General features: G+C 39.3%; 1 protein-coding gene across 1 annotated transcript; it reads left to right on the plus strand.

Moving 5' to 3' along the window:
• LOC144252558 (protocadherin Fat 1-like) lies at positions 1-25,940 on the plus strand. The gene is given in 15 exon segments (XM_077794805.1): positions 1-150; positions 588-731; positions 1,265-1,462; positions 1,866-2,669; positions 2,782-2,911; positions 4,505-4,662; positions 5,316-5,778; positions 7,251-7,404; positions 7,589-7,699; positions 9,353-9,984; positions 10,899-11,036; positions 22,307-22,400; positions 24,517-24,702; positions 25,255-25,431; positions 25,655-25,940. Coding segments are annotated over 15 exon segments (3,825 nt in total).

Genomic DNA, 25,940 nt, shown 5'->3' on the forward strand with positions numbered 1-25,940 from the left:
ATGGCCAGTGATAAGCAAACGTCCGATGATGATGACAGCCCACCACCAGCACTGGCAGTTCAGATTCGGACCCTGCTGCTCCAGATTCTGAAGATCATGAAGAAAGAACCTTCTGCCACCCAGCTGAAGAACTATCTAGAAAAACCACTGGTAAGTTATCCACTAGTGCTAAAAGGTAACATTGTCAGGTTGTCTTCCAAGTAATTGGATGCTTGTATTTTTATTTACATCAAGAACAATACTCCAGAAATACTTCATGACCAATTTTATTTGTACTTGAATGAATTGTCATCCTTTAGGAAGCATGAAAACGTCCTCACTAAAATTATGCTTCTAAGCACACTTATTCTGTACTTTGGTAATTTCAGCAAGAGTCCTAGAGACTGAATTCTCATCCTGACAGTTTAAGGAGTTGGCAAGGAAAATTTGTGAAACTGAATTAGATGGTTCACTCATTTGTAGGTTAGGGAATTCCCAGATACAGGATACAACAAATGACTACAGCGAATTTTGACTCGTTGGCTTTATGAAAATGAAGGTGCATTTTCTGTCTCTCCCCACCCCCCACCCCTCCCAATCCCCAAAAGATTTCAGGTTACACACTTACGGTTCAAGCTTCTGATAATGGCAGTCCACCCAGGGTCAACACGACGACTGTGAACATTGACGTGTCTAACGTCAATGACAATGCCCCCGTCTTCTCCAAGGGAAACTACAGTGTGATCATCCAGGTAAGCTTAGAGTACCAGAGGATTTGGGGGATCCTTTTTGAAATGAGCTCTTTCACTGGGGTCAGATGCTGATTTGAAATATCTTTCTTTTCCAAAGTCTTTCATCTCCCCTCCTTTTGTGCTTGGGTGTTGAGCTGTTCCCACTGTCTGAGAACTAAGAGCGTTGCTAATCCTGTCTTCTTCTGCTGTTGCTTTTCCTCCCCCCCTTCCTCCCCATCTTGGCCTGGCTTTGTCTTCCCTCCCACGACTCCACCCTGCATCCTCCTCGCTCCCACCCCTCCACACCACCATTACCTTCCACACACCCTTTTCCTCACAGGCATTCCTCCCCCTTCCCATTCTCTCTCCCCACCTCAACTCCAACTGCAATCCCCTCTACCCCACTTCTTTTTTCCCTCTGTCAGGTCGATCATCAGTAAGACTTTCCCCCTATGCTATATTTTATATTATTAAGAAACTCTCAGGTACCCCTTCTCAAATGGATTTGGTTGTGTTGAAGTAGTTTTGTGTTGTTCTGTTTTTAATTGGTGCAGGAAAATAAGCCAGTGGGTTTCAGTGTCCTCCAGCTAGTCATGACAGACAAGGACCCCTCTCACAATGGTCCACCCTTCTACTTTACTATTGTGAGTGGAAATGAAGACGAAGCATTTGAAGTGAACCAGCAAGGAGTCCTCCTGACGGCAGCCGCCATCAAGAGGAAAGTGAAGGACCATTACTTCCTGCATGTGAAGGTATTGAAGTCTTTCCTGTTTTATGGGAGAGCCTTAGGGAAGACCTGATTGGCAGTTATCTTCCCACATTAAACAGCTTACATTTCATAAAAACAAAAATTTATACGTTTGTGGCATGTTTTGTGCCACACCTTCATTTTTGAGGTGACTCCCTTATTCAGTTGGTAGCCTGATCATCTACAGTGCTGGAACTGAGTTTCTGTATGAATTAGTGGAAGACTATTTGTCCTTTATCTCAACAGGCCTTTTTCTCATCCAGAGGAATTGGTATAAAACAGTTGGTGATTATTTATTTATTTATTTATTTATTTATTTAGAATTTGAACAATGTAAAGACATTTTTATTAAGCAGTTATAAACAAGATAATCAAAGTGATTTTTTCTTTTCTTTTTCTTTTTGTAGGTGGCAGATAATGGAAAACCTCAGTTGTCATCTTTGACATATATTGACATTAGAGTCATCGAGGAGAGCATCCATCCTCCTGCAATTCTGCCCCTAGAGATTTTCATTACTGCATTTGGAGAGGAATACTCTGGTGGTGTCATTGGGAAAATCCATGCAACAGACCAAGATGTGTATGACACTTTAACCTACAGTCTTGACCCCCAAATGGACAACCTGTTCTCTGTTTCCAGCACCGGGGGTAAGCTCATCGCACACAAAAAGCTAGATATAGGGCAGTACCTTCTTAATGTCAGCGTAATCGATGGAAAATTTACCACAATGGCTGACATCACAGTGTATATCCGACAAATAACACAAGAGATGTTGAACCACACCATTGCTATACGCTTTGCCAATCTCACTCCAGAAGAATTTGTTGGTGACTACTGGCACAACTTCCAGCGAGCTTTATGAAACATCCTGGGTTTGAGGAGGAACGACATACAGATTGTTAGTTTGCAGCCCTCTGAACCTCATCCACATCTGGATGTCCTACTTTTTGTAGAGAAATCAGGTAGTGCCCAAGTTTCAACAAAACAACTCTTGCACAAGATTAATTCTTCTGTGGCTGATATTGAGGAAATCATTGGTGTTAGGATATTAGATGTATTCCAGAAGCTCTGTGCAGGACTGGATTGCCTTTGGAAATTCTGTGATGAAAAGATATCCATGGATGAAAATGTTATGTCGACGCATAGCACGGCCAGACTGAGCTTTGTGACACCTCGCCACCATAGGACAGCCCTGTGTCTGCTAAGGTAAGTAAATGAGAACAGGTATTTCATGTACAGCCTTTGATGATTATACCATACACATCATTTTGTTGAAATTCCTGTTTTTTTATCTCTCTCCTCTCTTTTATTTAATTAAAGAGGGGAAATGCCCACCTGTCCACCATGGATGCGAAGACAACCCCTGCCCTGCAGGATCCGAATGTATTGCTGATCCAAGAGAGGAGAAGTACACCTGTGTCTGTCCTGGTGGCAGATTTGGTCAGTGCCCAGGTAGGTTCAATGACTAAGCAAAATTTTATTTCAAAAAATCAGTTCCAATCTTTCTTAATTTTTTTATTCTTTATTTGAGAAAAATAAATGATGCAAAGTATGTTTATTTAAGTCAAATGTAGAGATGAATAAGGAAAAACAGTAATGACTTTTTCTTCCTCTTATATAACAACACATTCTAGTTCAGTTTGATGTTCCCCTTTTCGTATCATCGGTGCTTGAGTAGATTTTAGAGGTTTGTTTTTCCTTTTTCTCTTTCATCCTCTCTTAAATAAAACAAAATAAAACAAAAAAAGCCTGAAGAAAATTATATCTTACACAATCCTAACTTCTTGCTTTTTTTTCTCTCTACGTAATAGTGTATTATGGGCATATTTCTGAGCCAGTATTCTTTTTAATATCTGTGAAATATTTTCTAGCATGATTCTTTTTGTGATTTAATCAGCATTTTCCTTATGTAGAAAGATTCCAAATACTCTGTGTAAAAAAAAATAATAATAATCCTTATACATATATTCTTTTCTATTACAGTAGATCAGGAACTGCTGGGTCAAAGAATTAAGTGCATTTAAAATTTTAAAGATAACATTATGTTAATTTTCCAAAAAGGTGAAACAATTCTTATTTTTTCCAGTCATGTATGAAGGTCTCATAACCCAGTCTTCTGCCAGCATTGACAGTTTCCAGTTAAAAAAAAAAAAAGAAAACTCCTTTGGGGCTGGGATTGTGGTGTGGCTCAGCGGTGGAGCGCTCGCCTAGCATGGGCGGGACCCAGGTTCTATCCTTAGCACCACATAAAAATACATTGTGTTGTGTCCATCTACACCTAGAAAATAAATGTAAAAAAAACCTCCCCATCTAATGAACACAAAATGATATCTCGTGATTTTAATTTTCACTTCTCTGGCTGTTTATACCTTTTTATTAGCTTACTTGTTTGTATTTGTTTTGATTGTCTGGGCTACTTGTTTATTATCAACGTGTAGAACACTTTGTGCATTATGAGTAGTGACAGTCTATATGTTATTGACCTCTTAATTTGTTAAATCTTTTTTTTTTTTTTGGTGTATTGCAAAATGTTTTATTTCCCCTTCCCCTACCAGAAGTACAAAGGGATTTTTCTCCAGTTAATTAGAGACTAGAGGGAGTTGACTGGGAATTTTTGTTAAATATTTCGTCATTTTGGAATTTAATTTTTATCTAGTCAATTCTACTTGATTTTACTTAGCAATTTTCACTTCTGGAGAGAGCGATCAGTTTTCATCTTATCTGAGGAATGGGAATTGGTTTATCAAACTATCTTGAGGCTATGTAACTATTTTCTGAAATTGTCTTCTAATAATTTCCATTGAATATGGTTACGTTTAGCTCTTTTGTTATTTTAGAATTTATTTCTCTGTGATAAAGTGGTCTAATATATTCTTGCAAATGGATAGCCAGTCAGGCTATACTGTTTATTAAGTAACTAGATGTTTTGCCATGGAATTTAATTTTATAATTTTATATGTGACCTTAAATTTAAAAATCAGAATATAGGAGGACAAATCCTACTCTAAAAACTATACTTAAACTGGCTTCTTTTGTGATTCACAGGAAGTTCATCTATAACATTTACTGGAAACAGCTTTGTGAAATACCGTCTAATGGAAAATGAAAACAAATTAGAGATGAAACTGACAATGAGGCTCAGGACCTATTCTGCTCATGCAGTTGTAATGTATGCTCGAGGAACTGACTACAGTATCTTGGAGGTATGTGATTGTCTGGTTTTAGTCTTACACCTCCAATTATGGCAGCCTTTAAGAAATATAAATTCCATTCTATGTTTTGATTGTTCACTTTTTAAAAACATTAAGCCAGATGGGCAAATTCCACATTTAAAGAATTCATTGACACTTTTACAAATTTTATACTTCATGGGATGAAAAGTTCTTTTTCGCTTTGCAATAATATGGAGATTTATTTCTGTTTTTTACAAACGTTTTTAGGCATATGTGAGAGTTAATATTCAAACTCTGAATATTGTATCTTATTAGTTATACAGCAGGTTTATAGAGAGGGCATACGTATGTTTGAAGTGATAATTATCATGACTACTTTTTTTTAACTTAACTGGGTTTTAACATTTGATGCTACATGGTCCTTTCTGTGGTAGGTGTGGGTGGTTAAAAACTAGTCACTTCATATTTTTTGGATATGTACTTGGTACTAGAACTTGATACCCCTAAAAGATACCTTGGACAAAATGAGTGTGTGCTTTATAAAGTATTTAGATGGAAGCCCTTATCTTTTTTTTTTTTTTTTACCTTCATTCACCAAATATACCTCTCCTATAGACTTGTGGTCAGAGATTACAATTGAAAGTTCTGTGAAAGTAATGTGAAAGTGATTGTTTTCCTTGTAGATTCATAATGGAAGACTGCAATATAAATTTGACTGTGGAAGTGGCCCTGGAATTGTCTCTCTTCAAAGCATTCAAGTCAATGATGGCCAGTGGCATGCAGTATCTCTTGAAGTAAATGGAAACTATGCTAGATTGGTTCTAGACCAGGTTCATACTGCATCAGGCACAGCCCCGGGGACTCTGAAAACTCTGAATCTAGATAACTATGTGTTTTTTGGTGGCCACATACGGCAGCAAGGAACAAGGAATGGAAGAAGCCCGCAAGTTGGTAATGGTTTCACGGGCTGTATGGACCCCATTTATTTTAATGGGCAAGAGTTACCTTTAAATAGCAAACCAAGAAGTTATGCACACATCAAAGAGTCAGTGGATGTATCTCCTGGGTGCTTATTAACAGCTACGGAAGACTGCTCAAGTAACCCTTGTCAGAATGGAGGCATATGTAATCCATCGCCTACTGGAGGTAGGCTTCGTAACATTATAGTGATTAAAATGTTGTATGTGTACATTTAAGGGGAAGAATCCCAAATGCTTTTGGTTTTCCCCCTCCTTTTGTTCAAATATTATTGTCAGATACTGCAGCAGAAATGAGTAGGAGCCGGGCACAGTGGCACATACCTTGTAATCCCAGCAGCTCAGGAGGCTGAGGCAGGAGGATCGTAAGTTCAAAGCGAGCCTCAGCAACTTAGTGAGGCCCTAAGAAACTCATTGAGACCCTGTCTCTAAATAAAATATAAAAAAAGGGCTGGGGATGGGGCTCAGTGGTTATGCAACACTGGGTTCAATCCCCAGTACCAAAAATAAAAAAAGAAAAAGAGAAAGAGAGAAAGAAGGCAGAGCAGGGCTTAGTATTCTTCCCAGAACTAGGCTGAAGAGATCAGCTTCTCTGGCTGCTGAACTTCTACAGGCATGTCTGAGGTGTTTGAGTAGAACATACTTCTGTACACAGTTCATCATGCCCCCGAACCACAGCCACCTCTGAACTCTTCTTCTAACTCCTCAGACATAGACCCTGGGAAATTTAGAACTGGTATCGCTTAGTTCGTCTTGGTTCTTTGTACCCCCTTTCATCCAATGCCTCAACATGGAGGTCTGCTAGACTCTTGCTATCCATTAGAGAGTGTGAGTTTTCAAAAGGCCTCTAATCCTCCTCAATTGCTGCATTGTCTGTCTGTCTTAAAGCCAGTGGGGACTCTAGAGCTTCTGTATTCTGGGTTTCCATTGGACCATTTATAATCAAAAATAGTTAGGAAGAAAATGGCAGCTATCAAAGCCTAATAAGTAGAGCTTTGTGTAACTGATAGAACAAAATGTTTCAAAATAATACTTTAAGTGAGATTTCAAAAAATTCTGGTTGTCTGCTATTTTCTTTGGAGAGAATGTATGTGCATTAAAGCTAATAGAGTAAGTACACCAGCTTATTCCCATAGTAGCACTCTGAAAATCCTAGTCATGTCACACAACAAAAGCTTATATTATGTTCATATAAATTATGTGATCAAATCAGGGCAGCAAGGAGGCTGACCTCACTGTGTCACTTTGGGATGAGACTAAAAATCTGAAATGCTTCAAGATCCAAAACTTTTTTAGTGCCAACGTGACACTGAAAATTTTCACATTTTGGAACATTGTGGATTTTGAATTTTCAGGTTATGGATGTTCAACTAGTATTATTGTAATTTTCTGAAATTAAAATACTCCAAAATCTGAAATATTTATGGTCCCAGCATTTTGGATAAGGGATATTCATCCTGTACCAGCAGTGGAAGGCTTGTCCATCAGGCTTCTACCCAGAAGGAATGGGAATTTTACCAGCTTTATAGATCTTGGAGAATTAAATCTTCACTTAGATGTAAAGGTAAAAATCAATATAACAAGACTTATTTTTGAATCATGGAATGATAGGACTATTTTGTTCCTTTTTTACTGATGTAGGCTATTACTTCAAGTGCAGTGCCTTATACATAGGGACATACTGTGAAGTGAGTGTCAACCCATGTTCCTCCAATCCCTGCCTCTATGGTGGCACATGCATCGTACACAATGGAGACTTTGTTTGCCAATGCAGAGGGCTATACACTGGTTAAAGGTATGTGTATTTTTCAGAATGAATTATATTATAAATTAATTATAAATTTCAGAATGAATTATAGTTTTAAATCTTTTAAAACATGTAATTCTGCATGTAAAACGTCTCTACATTCTTCATGTGTTAGTATTTTGTTTTGTTATAGACTCATGAAGTTTATGCATGTTTTTCCCTTGTTCTTCAGATGCCAGCTTAGTCCTTACTGCAAAGATGAACCCTGTAAAAATGGTGGGACGTGTTTTGATAGTTTGGATGGTGCTGTTTGTCAGTGTGATTCAGGTTTTAGGGGAGAAAGGTAAATGGTTTCTTTAAAATTTATATTTCTACCTTTCTGTGGTATTATATTCATTAGCAGACACAACCAGCCTTCATTAATGTAGACTACATTACTTCAGAGTTGGATAATCCTCATTGGCAATTTTGTAATTTATCTTCTTGCTCTTGAGATAAGGGAAAATACCAAGCAGATTAATATATATTATGTTTGAAAAACCTACTTCTATACTTTGGAGGTATTATTTATAAACAAAGAATGTATGTGGTTTTACAGGCAGCAAATGCTTGGAGTGAGGTGAGTTTCTTGTTTTCTACAGTAGATGCTTGTGAAGCTGAACCATCCATCTTCAATAGCAGTGATAATGACATTTTATCATCATATGTTATAACTAACATTTATGGAGATCTAGAAACCTTTTTCAATTCCCATTTTGCAATAATTACTGTAATTCTAAGAGGAGATTATTATTTTCTAAGGGACAAAAATAAGGCATGATGTATACCTTAAAAAAGTGGATGATGTCATCTTATGTTAGACTTTTCACCAGTTCGGTTTTAACAAAATTACTTAGTGCATATTATCTATAAGTGCCTAGTGTAGCTTGCTTATGTATGTATGTATGTATGTATTTATGTGTTTGGTACTAGGGATTGAACCCAGAGGCACTTAATCTGAGCCACATCCCCAGCACATTTTTGTATTTTATTTAGAGACCGGGTCTTGCCGAGTTGCTTAGGGCCTCACTAAATTACTGAGGCTGACTTTGAACTCATGATCCTCCTGCCTAAATCTCCTGAGCTGCTGAGATTATAGGCATGCACCACCACGCTGGGCTAGTGTAGCAAATTTAGATAAGCCTTTGCTATCAGTCTTATTAGGCTGTTGGTGGCCACACCTTGTAGGTGTTCCTGTATAGTTTAGCTCTTGTAGAATCATGACTTGTGTTTCGGCCCTAGTCACATGGCCTTAACTCATAAAGTGACTTTTCCTAATTCTAGTTAATGGATACTCTTATCATATTTGACAAAATATATCATTAATTAGAATTTTTATACCAGAGTATGAGGGATGGTAAATGGATAAACTTTATTGAAGGAGGAGGGAAGGTTTGATAAGCGGCAGGTAGATCTGCATAGGTATATGATGTGTCCCTTTTCAAAAGACAGAAGGGACTTGCTTCTAACTTATCCTGAATAACATTTTTTAATGGAAACCATAAGAGTTTTCTATGCTTTTATGTGTGTTATGGAACTGTCATATTCCCAAACACAAATATTCTCTTAGAAATTTAGTCTAGTCTATTACAAGACTTTGCAACACACAGGTAATTTTTCAAAATGCACATCCCAAATTTCTGAATGATAGCTTGTCTGTGAGAACTAGAAACAAACTGATGTTTTGCTTATGGGATTGATGTAGTTGAATCCTATAAAAACAGTTAAATATTGGCTTGATAAGTTCATCTCCCCCAATAAATATACATTCAAAGCATAAAAGCAGCTGATTAATTAAAAGCTCTTTTGTTGTTATTGTTTATTTGTTTTCTAGATGGTTTAATCTGATTTTATTGAGGGGTATCTTATTAAGAGGGGATCTTAGCATTAGTCTCTGAAGAATTATAGGTCTGGCATAGTCTGACATACCAAAACAGTCTCTCCACTTTCTTGGCAGGTGTCAAAGTGACATTGATGAATGTGCTGGAAACCCCTGCCGTAATGGGGCCCTTTGTGAGAACACACATGGCTCCTATCACTGTAACTGCAGCCAGGAATACAGAGGAAAACACTGTGAGGATGCTGCTCCCAATCAATATGTGTCCACTCCATGGAATATTGGACTGGCCGAGGGAATAGGGATTGTGGTTTTTATAGCAGGGATATTTTTACTTGTGGTGGTGTTTGTACTCTGCCACAAAATGATTAGTCGAAAGAAGAAACACCAGGCTGAACCAGAAGACAAACACTTGGGACCAACCACAGCTTTCTTGCAAAGACCATATTTTGATTCAAAGCTAAATAAGAACATTTACTCCAACATACCACCCCAGGTGCCTGTCCGTCCTATCTCCTACACTCCAAGCATTCCAAGTGACTCTAGAAATAATCTTGACCGAAATTCTTTTGAAGGATCTGCTATACCAGAGCATCCTGAATTCAGTACTTTTAATCCTGAGTCTATGCATGGACACCAAAAAGCAGTGGCCGTCTGCAGCATAGCACCAAACTTGCCTCCCCCACCTCCCTCAAACTCTCCTTCTGACAGCGACTCAATACAGAAGCCTAACTGGGACTTTGACTATGATGGTGAGAAAAACTATTTTCATCTCACTAAAATGTTACTGAGATATAACAGTGATTAGAAGTTCTGCCATAGCCACTGGTGGTTCAAGTCAAAATGTGGAGAGATATATGATCAGAATCTGAAATCCTTATGATTTGGGAAACATTTTCAGATGTCTTGAATTCTCACTGCGCATTGTGGCTATGATGTTATTTTAATGAATGTTCCAGTTAATATTCTAGTGTCATGTTCCAATTAATTTTCTGAAAAGATCATTCATTTTTGTAACTGACAAAAGCTCTCAACTGGATCTTTTTTGGACTTATTATAATAAAAAATAATTGGAAGGGAGCATTTCCATGTTAGAATTATTTTTTAATATGGCCAGAAGAAGTAGCAGTATTTAAATTACCAAGTTAACATTTATTTTAATGCCTTAAAAAAAAAAAGCTCCATGTGCTCTCTACTCCTCCTCCTCCTGTACTGGGGATCAAGGGGAGGAGGGTGCTCTACCACAGGGTCTTGCTAAAATTGCCTAGGTGGTCCTTGGACTTGTGAGCCTCCCCAGCCTCCCCAGTAGCTGGGATTATTGGCACTCAGTGCCACAACCAGCTTCTATATATCATTAAAAAAAATCAAAAGTTTTGTTTTTTTTTTTTCTTTCTAACAGTATCCATATGCCTATTTATAGAGAAATTCTATCCTTTGAATATCACAGAATACTTACTGACTAGACTCCTTTGTTTGGGTTTTTGTTGTTTTTTTTTGTTGTTGTTATTTTTCTGTTGTTTTGTTTTTCTGTTGTTGTTTTTCTCTTTTTTAAGTTTCAGTGGTTCATTTATGAATAAATTTTAGGCAGTCACTTGGTAAAGCTCAGCAGAGAACTGAAGATTCCTGGCCTACATAGAACTTATTGCTTGTCTCTCATCTCTTTTAGCTAAAGTGGTGGATCTTGATCCCTGTCTTTCCAAGAAACCTCTAGAAGAAAAGCCTTCTCAGCCATACAGTGCCCGGGAGAGCCTTTCCGAAGTGCAGTCTCTTAGCTCTTTCCAGTCTGAATCCTGTGACGACAATGGTGAGTGTGAGAAAGGTGACGGGTGGAGGCCGCTCGCTGGTTGTGCACGGTGCTGCTCACATCATGTCACATAACAGTGTGGATGCACCAGGCCCCCAGTTAAGTCTTAAAATATTGCCATAGTTCTCTTGAACCACTTTTAAACAATACCTTGTACACACCTGCATGAACATCTGCTGGGGAAAATATTAAAGTGTTCCTAATGAATAGGTACTTTGACTGTAGCAACATGTCAGCAGTAATAGGAAGGAAAATGTAATTAACTGAAACATCATTTCTGTCTTATTGACTAATCTTATTTTTGTTTTTGTTTTTGTTTTAACCTAACAATAAATGTTTTGAAAGTTTTATGGGTTTTTCAGAAGTCCTTTAGGCTTTTTTGACCACACAACATGCACACATACACCTGCATCCTTTAAAGAAGAGATATAATAGTCTGAAATGTTCAATTTCAGTCGCACCTTTGGTATTACAAGGTTTTATTTGTCTCTTCCCCCAACTCCACTGCGGCCCCAGCTCCCATTTGGATCAGAGTGTACTGACTGAGAGCACAGTTTAAGAGATTGCTAGTAAGTTTGATTATATTTCTAATGAAGAAAGTTTGACAGTGGGATCTGTGACTTATCTGATTTCCTTAGGGTAAATTGCTTTGGTAACCAGCTTTGACTTATTTACACATACCAGTAGAGAAAATGTCAATATTCAGTGACAAAATTAAGTGAATTTTTAGTGGAAATTTTTGAATCTCAAATTAGTGGTTTTAACCATAATTTTTTTTTCTTGCATGAAAAATCTAAAGTTTTATTTTATTGGAGGAAAGAAGCAATAAATATCTGATCCAAAGTAAAAAAAGTCCATAATCTAGAGTAACATAATTCATAATACATTGCGTTTGAAGAGTTCATAAATCCACATTGTTCATAATACATTACAGAGCTCTTTTCTAAACTCAAATCATTTCTGATTTCAAGCATGTTTTATGTATCTCAGAGTGTACCTGTGTTGTGTGTGATGAATATATGGGTATATCTGCACTTGTTAATCAACAAAAACAAGTCTCCAGTTCATTTGAATTCTGAAAAGTTTGTAGTGCCAGTAATTTACATTTTCACCCTTAAATGTTCTTCATTCCTGAATTTTGTCACTAGTATTCTTTCTTTTTTAGTTGTCTTTTTGAAACCATGTTCTTCTTACTAATACTCCTAAATTCTTTGAACACATTATAGCCAAATTATTTACAAAAATTAATTACCAGATAATACAGTGTGAGGAAAAGACATGTACAGGAATGGTTAATATTTTAATAATTTAATCATTCTCGATCATAAAGTTTTGACCATAATATGTAGGTCTTGTTTTTAATTTTGTGGCATTTTTTGATATATTATCTCTATAGAATTCTATGAACTAGGATCTGTGTTTAATTTTCTTTCATTACATCTGAGAATTTATTAGCTATTATCTCAGAATATTACCTCTCTCTTCCCCAACTGCATGCATGTTAGTTTCTTTAATTTTGTCCTGCTTTTCTTGGGTATTCTGCTATGTTTCATTGATCTATTTTCTCTTTCTGTTGCAGGTTGACTAACTCTGTTGCCCTATAGTCAAGTTCACTGCCGCTTTTTTCAGGCATTGGCCAATCTGCAATTTAATATCTCTAATATTGATTATGTTTCTCTAGCATTTCTATTTGAATATTTATAATATTTTCTATTTTCCTAATGAAATCACTCATTCGTTTATGTCTATTTTCCGCTAGATATTGAGATGTATTGATCATAGTTATTTTAAGTTCCTGTTTGACATCCCAACATCTTGTTTATCTCTGTGCCTTCTTCTGTTGATTGCTTTATTTCTTGATGATGTGTTGATTATTTTCTTGTTACCTCATGTTTTTTTAATGACCCTCATATTTGCATGATGAACAGTAGTGATAGAGGGAATTTACTTTATTTTTTTTATAACCAAAAATAGGTACACGTCTTCTGTCAGGGCACTTACGCTTGGGTTTTGTTATGGCTGTAATCTTGGCCTATGTGAGGGGACCCAGGCCTATGTTGGGATGCCTGGATGTTCCAGAAGATAGGCCTATGTGCCCAAGCTATTGCTGTTCATGAATATGGCCATGAATGTGCGGGTCACTATCTTTAGACAGGCAGTTCTGGGTTTGTTGCTGCATTGTTGTGAGCCAGGTGTGTGTTGTGTTTGGTAAATTGCTGATTTCCACAGTGGGAATTCTGGGGCGAGGCTTGCATGGATAGGATAGTCTGCAGGGTTCATAATGTTCTCTGTTCTTACTTGTTTCCAGGAATCCAGATACTTCTTTTAATTGTAATGAACTAAGCTATAATTAGAAGTGTCATTACTATTAGTACTTGTGTTATAACTTATTTTATTGATAGTCTTATTCAAAGATTACGTGATGAACTTAACATATTTAAGTACATTTAATCAGAATTCAGTATGCTAAAACCCTTCTTCCAAAATAGTTGAAACTAAATACTTTGTGAAGAATTTCTACATTTTTTGCTTGCTTTTTTCCAGATGATTGTAGAGAATATATACCCAGGCTATAGATTTTGTTAAACAAGCTTAAAATATGCACATTTTGAATCTGGCGAAAGACAACTTCCCTACTCTTTCACCTAACAAAAATAAGAACCATCCCTGAGACTAAGGCTTCTTGACTGAGTTTATTCAGAGGCTAATTTATCTAGGGTCTAATCAGGGTCAGGTGATGTTCTCAGACATTGAGTCCACACTGGATAAGATTGTGTTACCTGGAACTTACCTTGCAACTTCTGATTTGAGGAAAAATTTTGAGCACATCCTTTTATTAAGGCTTCAGATCTGAAAGGCTGCAGCAGCTGGATTTTCTTGTATTCGGGCTTAAGGGTCACTTGTCTTTGACAAGCCCCTCCTTGCTGAGCTAACCAAGTCTGACCCCTAGCTCTGTAATTTAATAGCTCCACGATCATGGCTAATCCCTTAAGTTCTGATTTTTGTTTTTCTCCTCTCTAAGTTGAGCAGTTTGTTGTTTTTATCTTAAATGTCCCCAGAAGTTCACATTTGAAGGTTAGTCCCCAGTGTAGCAGAGTTCAGATCTGGGCCATTGGGAGGTGATTGGATCCCCAGGGTTCTGACCTCATGAGTGGATTAATGCATTTATGGATTCATAGCTCAGTGGGGTTTGAGGAAGGCACTAAGTTACAAAAGCAAACTCTTCCCTACCCCACTCTCTCCTGCCTGGTTGCCAGGAGGTGAGCAGCTTTCCACATGCATTCCACCATGATGTTTGGCCTCAACACAGGCGTAAAAGCAAGGAAGCCAGCTGACCGTGAACTAAAAACTCTGAAACTGAGAATAAAAACAAACCTTTCCTCCTTTTAACTTGTTTATCTCAGGCATTTTGTCACAATGACGGAAAGCTGACTAACATGATGACCGTCTCATGGGACCACAGTGAGAATAAGGTCATGTGTAAGCATTTTCAAATCACTGAAGGCTCACCTTGTCTAAATTGATTATTACTGCTTTACATTAAAAAGAACACAACTTGCTGAATGTCAAGCTTTGGCTGAAGTAGAAACCAGTTCTAATCATACTTCAGAGAATTATGCATGGGCAAGGATCTGATTTCCCCTGCCACTGGGAATACACATTCCTTGACTTGGAGGAAGAGGAATTGTCTTCTATCTTCCCTCCTTCCACAGAGATGCTCTCTCACCTTGGTCCATGGGGTTGAGGAGGACTTTAATCAAATTCCTGAAGAGTGGTTTCTTAGTTTTCCAGTGGCTTCAGGTGGGGAAGCCAGGGGTGGGGTAGGATAGGGTGAGACAGCCTCTGCTTTCTTAGCAGCCCTATCTCTACGCCCAGTTTCAACTTAGTCCTTTTTCTGGACATGAGCACATTTACCAGCCCTTAGAAACACACACTTACCCCCTGTTTGGGAAGAAGGAGTTTCTTTCTACCCTCCATATTTCTTAACTAGGACTCCCTGTAACGAAGGGCAGATTACAAGAGAAAATCCACCAGGAGTATTTTCACAAGTGCACAGTAGGAAACCACGGGCTCATCAGCACACATGTGACACAGCACTGATGGTGAAGTGATAGGATGTCGAAATATAAGACACCCCCATGCTTCTTGGAATACTTTTATAGAACTTTTTAAACAGATACTTTTCTTGCTTTCTTTTTCATCTGAAATGGCATATTTAACAGCACTTTGCTTTTTAAAAAAAACAAACTTTTCTTCAAGTTTTGTTTGGGCTAAAAGTACAAGTGACTTTTAAAAGTGACTCCATTCATAACTGCCACCCAGTGACAGCCCTGTGCAACTCTGGAGTCTGGTGCTTGCCCTGCTGTGTCTGTTTTTTGTTTGGATACCACGTTCACGTTCAATCAGGGAGGTAGCGATGGAAACAGGATTTCTTTTCAGTCTGAGTCTGATAAGAACGTCATTTACCCTTTTGGAAAAAAGCAATACATTGTGACGACTTATCTGTGGTTTTTTTTTTTTTTTTTTTTTTTTTTTGTAATCAGACCTCCAGTTGCTAAGACATATCTTTTGCAGTTTTTTTGGCTTCCCTTTATATTCTTTATTTCATTTAAAAGGGGGTGGATGGAAAAATGAAATATCACTGTACCATTTGGTCTTATTTAAAGAGAACTTTAAATTGTTAAATAAAAAAAATCATCAAAGAACTCTTGGTTTCTCGCTTTTACTTAAAAAGTGTGTGGCCTCCACCTTGCCTCTGACATCCACCTTGGAGACTCTTCTCTCTGTTAGCACTTTACATGCAGGTCCCAGGTCACCTCAATGAGTGTCATGCCCTGGCTACTTTTTGTCAGTTGACAGAAATCCCAGCTCCAGAGCAGGGACTGGAGACTTGCTATTTCCACTGTAGGATTCCATAGAAAAAAGGGGTGCAGGAAATGGGTTGGTTTCACCCACATATAAAAGTGTCCATCAATCAAGAATGAATGCAAATTTGGAAAGGTGACTGTTCCTGTATAAAGCTGGCTTCCCAGTGACTTGTTCTATTTGATGTCGCACTCAAAGCAACAGCTGGACTCCACTGAAGGAATAATGCAGATCTATACTGAGCAGTGTGGGGGTTCTTACCATGGAACCCAGAGAGAAGCTTTCCAGTCATTCTCCATAAACAGCTCTCCTTTCCTCCATACTTTCTGCTCAAGAGATTTACCTGGATTCATATTCTCTCCGCCCACCCCCAGGCCCGCTCCGTAGCATCTTAATGCTGTTAATTTTTCTGACAGAGGTAACACATGATGTTTTAAGCCTAAATGTAAACTGCCTTTTCAATATGTACTTTGGAGGTTCAGGGTACTCTTTGAGCTGTCAGAAAAGCAATGGAAAACATTGTGGGAAGTGTGGGGAAAAAAAGGGGGGAAACTTATGATGGAAAGTGATATCAAAAGAGTATTCAAAACGGAGTTGGGAGGCCACTAGGAGTCAGTGTACCAGAGTCCTAAGTTAGAGGCTCAATACTGGTGGTCCCAACAACCCAGGTTCCACACTTGTCCAAAAAACCAAATGGAAAAGATCGTGGTGACAAGCAGGAAAGGAACTTTAATTAGTGTCGTTATACTGGATAGACCAGCTCACTGAGCCCTATCTTCAGGGGCACTGACATGGGTGCCCAGATATACAGACAAGGGGGTGGGCAGAAGTAAACACAGTTAAGCAGTCTTGGTCAAACTGGGGTCAAGTTGATTATTATCACAGGATTGGTCAGGAGGGAACTTGTGGACAGTGATAAAAAAAAAAGTTACCATTGTTTGGGGGATAGTTTTAATTCAACACCCAATGTTTATTGATCAGTCCTGCTGTTCCTGGAGTCGAAGGTGATGAGGAGCAAAGGAGACAGATGAAAAACAGAGGCAGAGATACCAAGCTTTTTAATCCTGCTTTTAGTTGCTCATTCACAGGCCCAAGTGAAGAGACACTGTTTTAACAAAAGCAGCCTCTAAGTCCTTGTCACAGCAGAGTTTATACATGATTCCAGCTGTTGCTGTAATTATCACCTCCACCTTTTGATACCAGGCATCTGAAATCACATGAATGACCAATTACATTGAGCCTAGAGGCTCAATGCATATCAAGAGGTTACAGACCCTTGTTTTACCAGCCTTTCCATTCTATTTGCACATTCTGTTCTTTATCTTCTGTAGGTTTCAAGATCTAAGATTCCTTCTCAACCTTCAATAGTCCGAATAATCTCCTGCTTTTCCTGCTTTTCTTAGAGCAGTGATTCAGAGTTATCAGAACCAGTGTCTCCTGAATTACAATTCCTAAGACCCATAATAAAGTCCTTTTATTTTTTATTTTAGTTTGAATTTATCAAAGTGGAGGCAGAAACAATGATGTCTATTTTCTTTAGCTTCCTGGGGTTCAGCCCCAGGAACTGGTAGACCTAATTCTGCAAGAAAGAAAAGGGTGGGGAAAATTCACTACCACCCAAGCTGCTCTTCCCTATTGTCTCCTTCTATTTCTTTCTCCTGGGCTACTTCATGCTCATGCACTTTCCCCCCTGCTCTGCCTCCTTCAGTCTTTTGGAAACTACCTCTCTGCTGGATGCACTAGTAAACCACCAATACTATTTACTGAATTCCTGCTTTTCCTAATGGTATTGTGGAGATACAAAAGAGTGACAAAAAATAGTAACCATATACCTTGTTATGTGTGCAGATGTGTATTCTTGTCTAGTTCTCAGAGCCTTTATTTTATTTTAATTATTTTTTTAAATACACAACAGTGGAATGCATTACAATTCTTATTACACATATAGAGCACAAGTTTTCATACCTTTGTATATAAAGTATATTCACACCAATTCATGTCTTTATAAATGTACTTTTTTGGCATTACAATTCTTTTTTTTTTCTTGGTGCTCTGTCTTTTTTTTTTCCCATTGGTTGTTCAAAACATTACAAAGCTCATGACATATCATCTTTCATACATTTGATTCAAGTGAGTTATGAACTCCCATTTTTACCCCAAATATAAATTGCAGAATCACATCAGTTACACATTCACATTTTTACATAATGCCCTATTAGTAACTGTTGTATTCTGCTGCCTTTCCTATCCCCTACTATCCCCCCTCCCCTCCCCTCCCATCTTCCCTCTCTATCTCATCTGTTGTTGTTCAGTTCTCTCCCTTGTTTTTTTTCCCTCCTTTCCCCTCACAACCTCTTATATGTGATTTCGTATAACGTTGAGGGTTTCCTTCCATTTCCATGGAATTTCCCTTCTCTCTCCCTTTCCCTCCCACCAATCATCTCTGTTTAATGTTAATCTTTTCATCATGCTCTTCCTCCCTGCTCAGTTCTTAGTTGCTCTCCTTAAATCAAAGAAGACATTTGGCATTTGTTTTTTAAGGATTGGCTAGCTTCACTTAGCATAATCTGCTCTAATGCCATTCATTTCCCTGCAAATTCCATGATTTTGTCATTTTTAAGTGCTGCGTAATACTCCATTGTGTATAAATGCCACATTTTTTTTATCCATTCATCTTGCCTTACAGGTATGTAGGGAATCCTCCAGCTGCTGAGAAGCTCAAAGGTAGATGCCGAAATGATCCCTGGAGCAAATGTAGGCAGCTAGGTAGGACCTGTGAGGTCTAAAGTCATCTTCCATGGACAACAACCCAGTCAGGATGAAGGGCTGTGGCTGAATTAGCCTCTCTCTTCTCAATGCAGGGAAGATGGACACAATCAGGCCTGGGTGGGTTGCTGATCCCTGGCTGCTAGGGTATATAGACCATTGTGACTTGTGAAAATGTCACAGGAAGGTGGGGCAGCCTACAGCTCATGGACCCCTGGAAACATATGTTAGGACAAAGTGGTTGCCAAGGCAGTGACCTCATTCACTTCCCTGAAGGAAGTGACCTCACCTCACTTCCTTGGTGATGAAATTCTCTGAACTTGGGTTCCAGGAGTCAAGGCACCTAGAGGCAGTTACAGTCCCAGTGGGCTCACTTGTTTTTCTGTACCAAGGCCAGAGTCATTCTTTCTTGGCACCTGGTGATGTGTGGATAGCCAAATGCATTGAATGGACTGAACAGGGTCCTTTCCTGAGAAAGAAGTGTTGGCTCATTGCTGGCTCCTGACAACTACATGGAGATGTCCTAGGAGACCAGAGCTGAGAAAGGACAGGCCACTTCTGGGGAACATATTTTCACCCACCAGTGAGAGGACAGAGTGGATAGATGCAGACCAAATACAGGGGTGGTTTGTGTGTCTTAGTGGGTGTGTGTTTCAATTTGGCCTTTTGTCTCATGTTCTGAGAACATGAAGGAAATCTTTTGTTGTTGTTGTTGTTGTTTGTTGGTTTGAAATGGACTGTTAACTAGTGAGTCTTTCTATGTCAGTGGATCCCACTGGGTATGTTGTTAATGAGAGTAGAGAGAAGAATGCAGCCGTGAATGTGTCCTATCTAGTGGAAATCTTTGCAGGACTCCTCATGGCCAATTGATGAATGGACTGCTGCTTGCCTTGCAGATGGGAAACACCTACCAAGATCCCAAGTTCCTGTATTCTTCCAGAATTTTGGCCACTCTCTGAAGGGGTTCGTGTTTTTGTGTCCAAGATGGGTACCACCTTCAAGCTCTGTGACATGGCCATGGACTGGATTGGTGATGGGAACCCCAAGGATCTCAGAAAAGTCAAAAATTAGCATGACTGGTAAGGATCTCTCTGGAGAATCCCTGCTTGCATAGATAGCCACCAAGTTGCATGATTAGGAGCTGTCAGTGCCACAGTGTTCAATTCAAGAAAAGTTTTTTTCCAGGCTTCTTTCCTCCCTATTGTTCTGTTCCCCTGAATGTCAGGCAGGTGTTGCACTCCTTTGGGAATCCTCAAGAAAACGGTTTCAAAGGGAAATGAAGAGGCCCAATCTGTGCCTTTTAGGTAAAGTGCTTTGTAAAAGCTGTGTCTGAATCAGACTCTTGGCCTGTGTGTGGCTGTGAATTACATTCTCAGCATCCCAGGAAACTCAAGAAAAGTCCCATGTGTCCATCCAAATCTAAAAGGATGAAAAAGAAGTGTAATATAGGATGAAGTCTCTTGCCTTGCTGTGGTCAGGCTCCTGACCCCGATGAAAGATCTTTTGCCATTGTATATGGATTCAGAGGATTCACCACTTCAGATCATAATTCAAAATTATGTATCCAAATGAAGGCCCCAACACCCTTGTGTGCTTCAGATCTTACCTAGTTTTCTATTTTCATACTTACATTTCACCTTACATTCTTATAAATATCCCAGTGGCCCAATCCCCGTACTCATCCAGCAGAATGACTCCTAACCCAAATCAAACCTGATATGACCCTGAACCAGACTCTGTTCCCTCAATCTATTTTCACATAACAGCAGGTCCTGAGTTGATCTTGCCTTACAGGTATGTTGGGAATCCTCCAGCTGCTGAGAAGCTCAAAGGTAGATGCAGAAATGATCCCTGGAGCAAATGTAGGCAGCTAGGTAGGACCTGTGAGGTCTAAAGTCATCTTCCATGGACAACAACCCAGTCAGGATGAAGGGCTGTGGCTGAATCAGCCTCTCTCTTCTCAATGCAGGAAGATGGACACAATCAGGCCTGGGTGGGTTGCTGATCCCTGGCTGCTAGGGTATATAGACCATTATGACTTGTGAAAATGTCACAGGAAGGTGTGGCAGCCTCCAGCTCATGGGATCCTTGGAAACAACTGTTAGGTCCTTTCACTGTTGTAATTTAACAGTCAGTTTTCTTACTGAAAAGAATACCAAATTATAAGATATCACAGCAGTGGTGTTGCATATATTTTTAGGTAAGCTGACCTGTAACAGAGACTTGTGAAATGAATTTGGAAATGATGTACACTTAATCAAAAGGGCAGAAAGGCAAAACTTTGATCAACTTCTAAGTCAAGAATCAAATGACAAACTAGCTCTTAAGGATAATTCTTACATAACGTGACTTGGAAAGTAATAGTTTATATAGGTTGCACTGTTGAAAGTGCTGTTTGGTACATCCTTTTTGCAGGAAATCTCTCAGTCACAGAACCTAATGGGTAAGCTTCAGAACCAGTTATGACAAACTTACTTCCTCATGTGTGTAGTGTAGTGGGGATGGTTGTTGCCTGGCAGCTTTGCTTTAGGATGAGCAGAGTTGTGGTTAGATGTTAACCTGGGGCTTCCAAAGGCCAGTATACAGAATGCTGTGTTGTGGGAGCAGTGTTGATAGAGGTGCTCTAGTGTCCCCTGATGGTCTGTCTGGCTCTTTAGAGGGGAGCCCTGTGATTCTCCCATCCAAGTTAGGTGTAGATATCTTCACCACATAGAAAAAGTTATGAGGGACATATGAGGGCGATAGTTTGTGATAGAAAAACATGGGTCATTATCTCATTTTCCTCTCTGGTCTTTTATAATTCTTGTTGACTGAGTCTAGATCCTCCCTATGGTTCTAGGCAGATGGGCTTCCTCTTCAGCTACAGCCCCTCTGTGTTCCTTCTGGGCTCATTTTCCTCTACTCTATTTAAAAACTTGCTTCAGGCAGATTTTGATAATTCACTTTTTTGTTGTTGTTGGAATTTGTTAACTGCTCATAGGCCCCTATTCCTTGTTGCAGATTTTTATCTTTTTTAAACTTTTTTTTTCCTTTTGAATGTAATTTTGGGTGGCAGGGCATATAAATTTATGGGCTCGGTCCCACATCTTTAGTTGGAACTATCTAAAGGATTATAAACTCTTTTAGCTTATCTCATTTATTTTATGTCACTTACTCCTTGTATGGTTTCCCTGTATGTTTAGTTACACGACAATTTCTTAAACCTTACCTGCCTAATTCTAATTCTCTAGATTGGTATGCTTAATTTCCAACTATCCACCCTCTTTAGTATCATATTTTTCCCTGAGGAGTTTTGAATAGATATTCTTCAAAATTAGAATTGCTGCTTGTACCAACATCCTTTCAATTTTAACTTTGCTCAGTTTGTTACACTAATTACGCTCTCAAGATACCTTGCTTTACATATTGCTCTTTGTATTTTTCGGTACTTTGGATTGATTGCTGAGCTGGGCAGTTTTTGAGCCTTCACTGTATTCTTCAGCTTGCCTCTCTGCAGGCCTCAGCTTTGAAGAACAGAATCTCTGCACATATGCACATCTTCCTGCTCTACCTTTACTTGAGCCGGGATAAGCAGAGCTCTTACCTGATAACTTTTATTTATAAGGTCTTCCACTACTTATGTCTGTCTTCCACTTTAGCCCTGGATGCAGCTGTTGCTGCTTGGGCCAGAAATGAAGAAATTATTTGCATAGGTGGCTTAATGAATGATGAGGACCAGAATAAAGGCCTTTGGTCAGCTTCATTCTAGTGTGTTCCATGATCTTGCCTTTGTTCTTGCCCTGTGATTGAAAAGCCACCATGCCCTGGTACAGACCTTCCTGATCTTCACTGCCAGCCATTTTAAACCACAGTCCTTTTATTATTTTTTTTCTTTGTTCACTTTGGCACCATAATGTGGTTCCAGAATTTATAGAATAGTATTTGTCTTTAGTAGTCATAGATTGAAAACGAGTTAATTTTTTTTAATTGAGAAATAATTCATAAACAGTTCACCAAAGTGCATAATTCATTGGTTTTTAGTATAGTCACAGATGATGTGCAACTATCACCAGTGAATTTTTTAACATTTTCAAATGATTGGAATCACATAATATGAAATCTTTTGTGCTTTTGTGTCTGGCATTTTTCATGTAGATTTTTCTTTTTTTTCTTTCAAGTGGTCATGTTTATTTATACCAAAAGGTTATATTAGATTATTAGTACCATAACTATATTATTGTTCATGTAGATTGTTTTTGTTTATTTTTTTAAGATTTGTCCATGTATCAGTACCTTTTATAAAAATTGTGGTATACATAATATAAAATTTACTGTTTTAACCATTTTTAAATGTATTTAGCTCAGTGGCATTAATATATTTATATTGTTGTACTACCCTTACCACCATCCTTCAGAATTGCTGACACTTTGGGTGGGGAGATACAGGGAAACAGTATGGTGAAGGTTTTATTTATTTTTTTGCAAATGTATAACTTTCTCTTAGTTGTTAACATAGTGGGGTTTAAATTCCTTTAAATTGTGTAGCTTGTATTCTTAGATTCTGTTTCCAATTCTAAATAACGGCTAAGATCAAAAAGTGAAAAAAAGTAAACTGAAACTTGATACCCATTAGATACCCATTAAACAGTAACTCCTCTTTCCTGTCTCCCTCAGTCACTGGCTAATTTTTTTTTATTTTTGTGAGAAAGTGTGAGTGACATAGGAAATAGGCAGAGGACTAGAAAGCAGTGATAAGGAAAGCAGCAAGAAACCTTGGAGAGCAGTTCTTGAGTATTTTTGGTGGTGGACCAGTTTTAAGATACAAAGTCCATGGCTGGGTGTGGTGGTGCGTGTCTGTAATCCCTTTGATGGAGAAACTGAGGCAGGAGGATCACAAGTTCAAAGCTAGCCTCAGCAATTTAGTGAGGTCCTGAGAACCTTGACAAACCTAAAATAAAATATGAAAGGGTCTAGGGATGTGGCTCAGTGGTTAAGTGTCCCTGGGTTCAATCCCCAGTACTAAAAAAAAAAAAGATATAAAGTCCACAGGATCTTCCCCCTAGAGTATCCATGAGATGCTCAGTCCTATTGCATTAAAAAAATAAACTTTATTTCAGAATAAGATGATTCCCAGAAAGTTCTTGCACACCCCATACCTAGTTCCCCCATTGCTAGCATCTTAAGGTTACTAGGTACATTTGTTAAGAAATGGCATTTATGGGTCACTATTAACCACACTCATAGTTTTTAGGATTTCACTAATTTTCCCATTCCAAGATCCAAACCAAGATACTATATTCCATTTACTTGTCATGTTGCCTACTCACTGGTTTCTGACAGTGTCTAGTCTTTTCTTATTTTTTTTTTACTACTTTGACATTCTTGACTAATTCTGGCCAAGTATCCCATAGATTGTGCCCCTGCCTGGGTTTATCTGTCTGTCTTGTCATTAGTTAGCCCCATAACTTTGCATATAATTTTGGATGTTTTACACACTGATGCCCGGGCTAAGACCATAAAACAGGTCAAGGTCCATGGAGGAACAACCACAGCCATGATTCACTCCAAAGACTTAGAGGCTGAGAAAACTGCCTTATCCAATAAGGACCAACTCCAGTTAGACACCATCTTGTTTTTTGACAAAGCCAACACAACAGAAGCCATAAGCTGTATTAAGGAAGTATTATGTGACCAGACTGTAGATGGCCAATCCATGGAGGAGGACTCAGGCTTTCACATACATCATAGCTGCCTGCAATCCTTACAGGAAGCACTCCCAGGAGACCATCTGCCTTTTGGAGTCAGGTGGTTTGGGATACAGGGTCAGTGCAGAGGAGACAGCAGACAGGCTGTGCTCTATTTCCCTCAGGCAGCTGGTGTACCATGTCCATGCCCTGCCCCTGAGGCTGATTCCTCTAGTGTGGGATTTCAGACAGCTGAACAACACTGCTGAAAAGCTCTACATCCAGCAGATTGTGCAGAGACTGTTGCACTACATCAGGATCATTGAAGATGAGACTCATGTGATCACAGAAGTGCTCTATGCCTCTCAGAGGTTCATGAGGAACACTGAAAGTAAGTACAGTTTTGTCAGCCTCTGGGATGTGGAGTGCTGTGTGAGGTGTTCACTTGGTTTCATGGCCGCAGCGAAATGCTATTGGTGAAGCTGAACACCATTCTCTGTGAGATCAGTGTCAGCAAAAATAACTTCAGGAGAGACCCCATCTTCTGGTCTCTGGTGCTGGATGTGGGGGTCTGTTACCATGAATCCCTAAAGGAGAAGGAATCCTGCTGCAGAGCCATTTGCAGGTATTTTCTAGAACCATATGATGACAGCAGGATCATCCTGGATGAGATCATGCATGCACAGGATCTTTTCCTGAGTTAGATGCCTCTGAGAAAAACCATAGCCAGGAACATGGCTCTGAAGGAGAACTTATTTATGATGATCATCTGCACTGAGCTAAAGATACCCCTCTTCCTGGCAGGAAAGCCTGGCAGCTCCACATCTCTTGCTAAGACTATCATGGCAGATGCCATACGGGGCCAGGCCTCACACTCCAGTCTATTCTGCAGCCTGAAGCAGGTCCACCTGGTGTCATTCCAGTGTAGCCCCCACTGCACCCCCACATGGCATCATGAACACCTTCAAGCAGAGTGCTCACTTTCAGCAGGGGAAGGACCTGCAGCAGTACGTATCTGTGGTGGTGTTGGATGAGGTTGGCTTGGCAGAAGCTTCCCTGAAAATGTCCCTGAAGGCTCTGCACCCACTGCTGGAAGATAGGTGCATTGAAGGTGATCCTGCCCCCCACCAAAAAGTTGACTTCATAGGTATTTCCAACTGGGTCCTTGACCCTGCCAGGATGAACCAGGGTAGTTTGTGTCCTATGGCAGCCCCAGTGAGAAGGAGCTCATAGAGAGTACCAGAGGGATGTGCTCTTCAGACAGTCTGGTACAGGACAGAGTCCAAGGGTACTTCGCTCCTTTTGCCAAAGCCTATGAAACAGTGTGCAGCAGGAATACGAGGAATTCTTCGGGCTTCACAACTACTATAGCCTCATCAAGATGGTCTTTGCCACCGCCAGAGCATCTAACAAGAAGCCTTCTCCACAGGATATTGCACAGGTAGTCCTTCAGAACTTCAGTCGCAAAGGTGACATTCCCACTTTGGACATCTTCATGGCCAGTTTACCTGAGGCCAGGTGTGTGGGAGAGGTCAGTCAGCACCCTGGAACTCATCAAGCAGAGTTGGGGAACTGGAAGAAGCTGAATCCCGCTACTTGCTCATACTGA

The sequence above is a fragment of the Urocitellus parryii genome, unplaced genomic scaffold, assembly GCF_045843805.1.
Source record: "Urocitellus parryii isolate mUroPar1 unplaced genomic scaffold, mUroPar1.hap1 Scaffold_48, whole genome shotgun sequence".
Taxonomy (NCBI): domain Eukaryota; kingdom Metazoa; phylum Chordata; class Mammalia; order Rodentia; family Sciuridae; genus Urocitellus; species Urocitellus parryii.